Source organism: Podarcis cretensis (genome assembly GCF_951804945.1).
Source record: "Podarcis cretensis genome assembly, chromosome: 12".
NCBI lineage: Eukaryota > Metazoa > Chordata > Lepidosauria > Squamata > Lacertidae > Podarcis > Podarcis cretensis.
Window position 1 is genome coordinate 1,707,614 of NC_137181.1, and position 9,246 is coordinate 1,716,859.

The 9,246-nt window shown below is 46.3% G+C and overlaps 1 protein-coding gene across 1 annotated transcript; it reads right to left on the reverse strand.

Moving 5' to 3' along the window:
* Nucleotides 1-343: 343 nt before the first annotated feature.
* Nucleotides 344-6,046, reverse strand: LOC307199176 (zinc finger protein 213-like). The gene is made up of 6 exons (XM_079946909.1): nt 5,496-6,046; nt 5,142-5,223; nt 4,810-4,892; nt 3,975-4,155; nt 2,681-2,785; nt 344-1,827 (listed from the first exon to the last, which is right to left on the reverse strand). Exons 1-6 carry the CDS (start codon nt 5,907-5,909, stop codon nt 1,106-1,108), a joined length of 1,587 nt encoding a protein of 528 aa, XP_079803035.1. The 5' UTR covers nt 5,910-6,046; the 3' UTR covers nt 344-1,105.
* Between the last annotated feature and the right edge of the window lie 3,200 nt (nt 6,047-9,246).

Below are 9,246 nucleotides of genomic sequence, written 5' to 3' on the forward strand. Positions count from 1 at the left end.
CAATATCTAAGATCTCCGCATTCCTCAGCAAAATCCAATCTTTAACCCACCTGAAACTGGCTGCAAAATAATAAAGTTTCAAATTAGGTAATCCAACCCCCCCCCTTCTTTGGAATCTGTTAATATTTTATACTTTATCCTTGGCTTCTTTCCTTGCCAAACAAACTGTGTAATATCCTTCCTCCATCCTTCAAATATCTGGTAATTACTGGTTATTGGGAGCATTTGAAATAAAAATAACAATTTCGGTAATACAATCATTTTTATCGTAGAAATCCTGCCCCAAAGTGATAATTTTAATCTTTGCCAAATGTCCAATTGCTTTTTGATTCCTTTCCAAATGTTATTGTAATTCTCTTCAAATAATTCAATATTTTTCATTGTTATTTGAATTCCAAGATATTTTGCTTTTTTTACAATTTGAAGACCATTCCTCTCTTGTATTTTTTCCTCTGTTCACCCAAATTTTTAACCATGACCTTAGTTTTTTCTTTGTTTACTTTGAGCCCCGCCACTCTCCCAAAATTGTCTATCCTTGCCATTAATTCTTGTATACTATCTACTGGTTCGTCTACCATTATCAGCATGTCATCAGCGAAGGCTCTAAGTTTATATGAGTTTCTTCCTAATTTTATTCCATTCCTCCCTTATTACATCATTCAGAACCTCCAAGGTAAGTATAAAGAATGAAGGGGAGAGAGGGCATCCCTGCCTAGTCCCCTTTTGGATTGGAAAATATTCAGTCAACTCATTATTTATAATCAAATTTGCCATCTGATTGTTATAAATTGCTTTTATTGCTCTTATTATTGGCATACCCATACTCCATGGTCCTTAAAGACACGGTCGACTTCTGTGCTGGGTCCCCAAAGGTCAAAAACATGGTTGCAATCCTCATCTACCTATTAAGTAAAGTCCCCTAAAATTTAGTTCTGTACACAGCCATGGCTATGGCTTCTCCTGATTGTGAGTTCACTGGTGGGCAGTGAGATTGCGGAATTCTTTCTGTATTTGAAGATCTGACAAGGTTTCCCCCCGTGTAAATTATTTCATGGGAAGTGAGAGAGGAGCTCTGACTGAAGCTCAGTACATATTCCAATCATTGTTAGTTTTTCCCACAATGACTTCTTTGATGGGTAATGAGAGTGGAGTTCTGACTGAAGCTCTTTCCACATTCCAAGCACTGATACGGTTTCTCCCCAGTATGAATTCTTTGATGGGCAGTGAGACTACCTTTCCGATTGAACCTCATCCCACATTCCAGGCACTGATAGGGTTTCTCCCCAGTATGGGTTCTTTGATGGGAAGTGAGACCGGACTTCTGACTGAAGCTCCTTCCACATTCCAAGCACTGATAGGATTTCTCTCCAGTATGAGTTTTTTGATGGCAAGTGAGAGTGAAGCTGTGACTGAAGCACTTTCCACATTCCAAGCATTGATAGGATTTCTCACCAGTATGAGTTCTTCGATGTACCACGAGACTGTTCCTCTGACTGAAACACTTCCCACAGTCCTGGCACTGATAGGGTTTCTCCCCAGTATGAAGTCTTCGATGTGCCACGAGATTGGCCCTCTGATTGAAACCCTTTCCACAGTCCCAGCACCGATAAGGCTTCTGCCCTGTATGAATTCTTTGATGGGCAATGAGAGTACTTCTGTGACTATAGGTATTTCCGCATTCCAAGCACTGATAGGGTTTGCGCCCAGTGTGGATTCTTTGATGGGACATGAGTTGGGATTCCTGACTGAATCTCCTTCCACATTCCAAACACCGATATAGTTTCTCCCCGGTTTCTCCCTTGTTTTTCATTTCTAATTGATCACCACCTGCAACAAAGAGAAAAACAGATCAGAGCCTCAGGAGGAAATTTAGCCCTCAATGCTTGAACAATGCTAATGAGTGTGGATTGATGCCAGGGTTTGTCCACGTCTGGAACCTGCTATGCACCCCGACAGGAACACCTTCAGCATAATCCGGAAACCTGGACTCACAACTGTGCATTATGAGCACCACCGTCAGAGGTTCAATAAACGTAGATGGGGCTGCAAGAGTTTTGAAGCAGTTCTTCTTGATTTCTACAAGCTACAGAATTATTTACAGAATATACAGACTGTGTGGTATAGCTTCTTACTCACACATCTTATCTACAGCAGAGATGAAATCACACTCCCTAAACACGAGGCTCAGAGTCAGGAAAAGGAAGATTAAAGACACAGTTCCCTCCCCCTTCTCTCTGACCACCAGATCATACGATTCTCCCAGAAGGGAGGGGTGAAATGCTAACAACGAGTGCTTTTCATAAGGGAAGAACTGAAGGGAGTTATCTGTGAGGTCTTACTAAAGGGTTCATTAGCTTTGTTGACTGGCATCAAGGATGATATTTATGAGATCCTGAAATTAGAAAACCTGGCTCTTTTCTCAGATAAGATTTTACTTGGTCCTATCATCGAATCCGCTTCATCTCCAAGGTCAGTAGCCTCATCAAAAGAGCCTAGGAGAAACTACTGGAGAAACAAAAGCCTACATTTGGAAAGGCCTTGGCAGCTCAGACTAGGCTGACTTTCTTATGTACTGTTTTATTCTGGATTGTTTTATTTGACTTTTAACATAGTTTGTAAACTGCTTTGAGGTTTTTTAAATCTGAAATAAAAAGAATAATAACAATAGTAGTAATAATACCTGGAGGAAGAATAGTTACAGGTAGGTAGCCATGTTGGTCTGCCGTAGGCGAAACAAAATAAAAAACTCCTTCCAGTGGCAACTTGGGAAGGATTTTTCTTTTACCTGGAGAAAGAATGGTCACAGATGAAACAGTAGATATCTCCCTATTCAAAATGTTCTGTACGGGTGTTAAGAGTCACAGATATTGTAGGTGGCACTGTTGAGCTCCATAAAAATATTAGAGGTTTGTCACATAGAGATATACATATTACATTTCAGAACATACAGTGGAACCACGTGTTACGTATGTGATCCGTTTACGTAACGGGAACGCACGAGAACAAAAACAAAAAACCCAGAAGTAGCGCGATTTGGGCGCTTCTGTGCATGCGCAAAGTGTGCAGAAGTGTTCTGCGCATCCGGGTCACACGTGTTCCAGAAACACTTCCAGGCAGTGAGCGTGCTTATCCCAAACGTACGCAACACGGAGCGTATGCAACACGAGGTATGACTGTATTATGATTCAACGGGGAGCTTTACCGAGAAAGTCCTGTTGGAAGATCGCCCGCCCGGGAGCATTGCCAGCATCCCAAAGCACTCCGGGGCGATTAGTCCGGTGGTCACTCTCTGGCTACCATCCAGGAATCCTCCTTTAGTCCAGAGAGACCGATAATTAGGCGACTTGTCTCTTATGAGTAAAGCACACCAATTTCTCCTGAGCAAACATCAGAAGAAAAGGCAGTTTGTAGACTTCATCTACTTTATTAAAACTGCATAGAAAATACAGTGGTGCCCCGCAAGACGAACGCCTCACAAGACGGAAAACCCGCTAGACGAAAGGGTTTTCCGTTTTGGAGGCGCTTCGCAAAACGAATTTCCCTATGGGCTTGCTTCGCAAGACGAAAATGTCTTGCGAGTTCCTGTGGGTTTTTTCCCTCCCCCCCCCCTTTCCTAGGCCGCTAAGTCGCTTATCAGCTGATCCGCTGATAAGCCGCTTAACAGCTGATCGCTAAAAGCCGCTAAACCGCTAATAGCGCTAATCCGCTAAGCTGTCAATGGGCTTGCTTTGCAAGACGAAAAAACCGCTATACGAAGAGCCTCACGGAACGGATTAATTTCATCTTGCGAGGCACCACTGTACACATGACTGCACGTCCTGAGTAGTCCAGCTTAGAGTTCTCCGACTCAACACTGCTCCAGTCCAGGAGCGGAAGAAAGAAGTGTAACTCCGCCCCGGTTACACTGAGGACAGTCTGAGAACCGGCTCAGACTTCCTTTCCCCCGGTCAGCTACACCTGATGTAAACAACAACCTTTTAGCTTTTGCTGCTTCCTGGCAGCTCGTGCAGCTCGTAGGGACCGAAATCCTGACAAGTCCATCATCTCACGATTCTGCTCCATGACTTCCTTATGCAGAGCTTTCTGTTCAGGATCCAGCAACACCCACTCCTCATCTGTGAAAGGAACAGTGATATCTTCAAAGCGCACTGAACCCTAAAAGAAAAAGGGAAATGTCCTCATATAGCGTAAAGATGATCGACTAGACATTGATCTGGTGTTTTCTGCCTGTTAATGGCTGTGTTGTTTTAAAGGAATTGATTTGCTGCACATTTTAGTTATGGATTATAATTTTTATATTTTAAATAAATTCTTCTATTGTGTCTTTCAATGGTGAGTATTAATTTTGTTGTAAATGGGTGGAACTGAACATGGTGTTCCTCAAATAATTCTCTTGGCACAAGTGTTCCAATTTGCCGGGGGAGAAGGAGGATCCCCTCTGTACTCTCTCTGTGTGCTGTTCTTCAGGGGGCAAATGGGAAGCAAAAGGAGACCTAGGAAAGCCCTGAAGGTGAATCCTGGCTACTGTTTTTATGGTTTCTCAACTGCTTAGAAGCCTATTATAGTATTCAACAATAAAGAAAGAAAACGGTGACCGAGAAATAATGCAAGCAACAGTAAGGCTAGTTGAGGCAAGGCGGCTGTTCCTTATTTTCAGCACCCTGACCTTCTAGAAAGGCCTATTTGGTCTTTGTTCAGGGCAGCTTGGCCAGAAACAAAGTGGAGGAAGAGTGAGATTTGCTTGGGCCCAGAGGCACCCGGACTATCCCACCCATCAGCCTCTTTCCACAATATGCTCATTCCTGCTACCTGATCTGGTTCCACAGCGGCCGCTTCCCCTCCTCCCCCATGAAGAGATGAATGAGAAGGTCTTGCCAACATCCTTCCGTCACCTGCAAGAGACAAAGGTAAGTGTGAAGCCAGGTGTGCATGCTTCTCTCAGAGGTGAAGCAGTGAAGCTCTAACGACAGATGGGCCTTAGAAACTCACCCGCAGAGTGCATTTGGACGTTTGTACCCATTTCGTATTTTAGCGTCTTCCCTTCCTTGGGGCTTTCCCCCAAGAAGATTCAAGGAACCCCTGGATGAGTTTCAGGATTCACGGAATGTGACCAAACAGAAAAACAACTCAATCCTCCATACCCTGTGGCCTCTCTTTGATGTCCAACGGAGTTCTCTCTGCCTCAGAGGAATACCAGCCCATTTCTGTAAACAGATCCTTTCCCTGAAATAAAAGAATCATGGAATGTTAAGAGTTGGAAGGGATTCCAAGGGCCATCTTGTCCAACTCCCTCCAAAGCAGGAACCTCAACAAGGATTCCAAACAGAGAATGAGGAGAAGGGTTAGAAAAGGAATGGCAGAAGCAAACAATTTAGGGGTATCAGATCTCATTCCTTGAATGCTTTCCAAAAAACAAGAGCCATTAGCTGAGAATTTGGGGGTCCTCTCCCTCATGATGGAAGACCCTGGGAGATCTAGAGGAAAGTCTCTCTCACCTGCTGCTCTGCCTGCTTCCTCTCCTCTGCCTGACTCAGGAGGAATCCTTCGGCCAGGGCCACCGCCTGGGAACTGGTCTCCGCTCCACATTCCCTCACCCAGCTCTCCATCTCTGGCGGAAGGACAGCCAGGAACTGCTCCAAGATCACCAGGTCCAGCATCTCGGTTTTCGTACGCCGTTCTGGCTTCAACCACTGACGGAAAAGGCAGTAGAGTCGGCTGCAAACCTCTCGGGGTCCTTTGGCCTCCTGGTAGCAGAATTGCCTGAGCTGCTGGCTCTGCACATCTGAGCGGACAATGTCCTCCTCTCCCAGGATCTTCTTCACAGAATTTTCCCAGAATCCCCCACTGCTCTCGGTTTTGATGACATGGCCTCTTCCTGCTTCAGGGCCAGCTGAGTATTGCTCATCCATCTGGGCTCTCAGGAAGCCCCCAAGAGACTGGAAGTAACCTGTAGTCTTCTGCCAAGTCCTATCTGTCCAAATTAGAGGTGCTAGAAAAAACTACAAAACAAATACATTGTTGTAAGATTGACACACTGTCAGGAGAAGAAAAATGTTCCTTGGGCAGGCGTGGATGAGTCTTGGTTTAATTCTTATTAATAAAGAATTTTAATCTGCCTTGGGTAATAAGTGTAGTAGTAGTTGGATTCTGCACTGAAAAGGTTGGACTAGACTAAGGTTACCAAATTTTTTTCAGTGAATCCAGGGACACTTTTCAACTTCCTACTAAATAGATGGATTTTGTCAGAGGACTGATTTGTAAATCTGGGGACTGTCCCTGGGAAACAGGGATGTCTGGTAACCTTAGATTAGACAGCCCTTGGCATCCCTTCCAACTCTACAATTCTACGATTGTATAATTCTAATAATATTAATAATAACAACAACAGCAGCAATAACATAAAGCATCAAGTGTGGGGAAAATAAAGCCCTTGAGATTTTGGCGTAGGTAAGCACAAACACCCCATCGGCATTTTGCTTCACCTGGTTGATCTAAATTTAAATGTCAAATTGAAGAATTAACAATGGAGTGCATCTCTGAGGGTGAAGTCAATTTGCTTTGTGAGCAGCACCAAAGTGACTGCAGAAGGTGCTGGAAGGAGGCGTACAAAGTGTCACCCAACCACCTTAGGGAATCCACTCTGGGTTTGTGGAAGGTTTACTCCTCAGCCTTTTCTTCTGAAGGAGGTTCAGGATCAGAGTTTTCCTTCTCCTAGCTGGGTTCCCTTTCTGGGTCGAGGAGCCCCATCTGCCCCCCACTTGACCTTTGGACCCCCTCTCGGTTTTGTCCACTCAGCATGCTGAACCCCATCTTTGCATCACTGTAGATTTGAGACCCATCAGCTCCCCCATAGTTCAGCCCGGACACTGAGGTCCAGCGCCGAGGGCCTTCTGATGGTTCCCTCACTGAGAGAAGCCAAGTTACAAGGAACCAGGCAGAGGGCCTTCTTGGTGGTAGCGCCCGCCCTGTGGAACGCCCTCCCTTCAGATGTGAAGGAAATAAGCAGCTATCCTATCTTTAAAAGACATCTGAAGGCAGCCCTGTTTAAAGGTAAATGGACCCCTGACCATTAGGTCTAGTTGTGACCGACTCTGGGGTTGCAACTCTCATCTCGCTTTACTGGCTGAGGGAGCCGGCGTACAGCTTCTGGGTCATGTGGCCAGCAGGACTAACCTGCTTCTGGCGAACCAGAGCAGCGCACGGAAACGCCGTTTACCTTCCCGCCAGAGCGGTACCTGTTAATCTACTTGCACTTTGACGTGCTTTTGAACTGCTAGGTTGGCAGGAGGAGGGACCGAGCAACAGGAGCTCACCCCGTTGCGGGGACTCGAACCGCCAACCTTCTGATTGGCAAGTCCTAGGCTCTGTGGTTTAACCCACAGGGATGTTTTTGATATGTAATGCTGTATTGTTTTTAACACTCGATTGGAAGTTGCCCAGAGTGGCTGGGGAAACTCAGCCAGATGGGCGGGACATGCATAATAAATTATTATTATTATTATTATTATTATTATTATTATTATTATTATGAAGCCCCTCAGCCAAAGCCTTTCCTGCGATTCCCGTGACAGGAAGGAGCGGGGGGGGACCCCAGGACGCATCCCCACCCGAGAGGTGGGTCCCCCCACGCACCCTCCCCCTGCACCCCGGGACCCTGAATTCTCCCCACTTTGCCCTATGGCAGAAGAGACTAACCAGGTTCCAGAAGAGAGGAAGACAGATTCCCGGTTCCCTTCCCTCTCAGTGCAGGAAGTGATTGGCAGGAAGGACTTTTGCACGCCCCGCCCTTCCGTCGCGTTATTTCCGGTCCTCGAGGCGGTGGGGGATGCGGCTGTGCGCGCCAAAACACCAAAGGCGCCATTTTGGAACAGGGCGGAAGGGAGGGCTCCGTCATGCTGGAAAAGGGAGCGATAGGGCAGGTATCGAAGGCGCCATCTTAGGAGAGGCACTGAGGATAGGATGTGACGCAAGAAGCGGGCGGAGGAGGCACCACCGCCATCTTGGACAAGGGCAAGGAGAGGACTGGGAGGAAATCTCCTCAGGAATGGAGGTCGAGTCCCCATTAAGCCTAGACTTCAGGTAGACTGCCTCTGCAGGGCCTAGTTAACAGACTTCCTCAAACCTGCCTACAACTCCCATGCTCCCTAGCTAGCAGGACCAGTGGTCAGGGATGATGGGAATTGGAGTCTCAGAACATTGAGGAAGCCTAGCCTAGCAGGTGTTTATGAAGCCTGTGGTTTTTCAGGGCGAGGGCTGGGTTTGCTCGGCTTGCTAAGGGTTAAAAGGCACTGAGCTGCATTCCTAGAGAGGAGAGGAAATCCGAAGGGGAGGGAGAGTCCTCCAGAGCCGAAGCCCCCCCTGCTGGGCGGGGGAGGGGCCGCGATCCTCTCCTTCACAATACAGTCGTACCTTGGAAGTTGGAATCCCTTATGGAAGAGCATCTGTTTTGAAATTCAGTACATATTTCTGTGTGACACACCTCCAATATTTTACCTACAGGTGGGTAGCCGTGTTGGTCTGCCGTAGTCGAAACAAAACAAAACAAAAAAATTATTTCCAGTAGCACTTTAGAGACCAACAAAGTTAGTTATTGGTATGATATTTATTATATTTATAATTTTTATTTATTTGTTTGTTTTGTTTCGACTTCCAATATTTTGATGCGGCTCAATAGCACCACCTACAACATCAAACCTAGACAGCATCTTAAAAAGCAGAGACATCACCTTGCCGACAAAGGTCCGTATAGTTAAAGCTCTGGTTTTCCCAGTAGTGATGTATGGAAGTGAGAGCTGGACCATCAAGAAGGCTGATCGCCGAAGAATTGATGCTTTTGAATTATGGTGCTGGAGGAGACTCTTGAGAGTCCCATGGACTGCAAGAAGATCAAACCTCTCCATTCTGAAGGAAATCAGCCCTGAGTGCTCACTGGAAGGACAGATTGTGAAGCTGAGGCTCCAGTACTTTGGCCACCTCATGAGAAGAGAAGACTCCCTGGAGAAGACCCTGATGTTGGGAAAGATGGAGGGCACAAGGAGAAGGGGGCGACAGAGGACGAGATGGTGGGACAGTGTTCTCGAAGCTACCAGCATGAGTCTGACCAAACTGCGGGAGGCAGTGGAAGACAGGAGTGCCTGGCATGCTCTGGTCCAGGGGGTCACGAAGAGTCGGACATGACTAAACGACTAAACAACAACATCTGGGATCCTAACACCCCCACAGCCCACCTTGAATCGAAACTTCCCA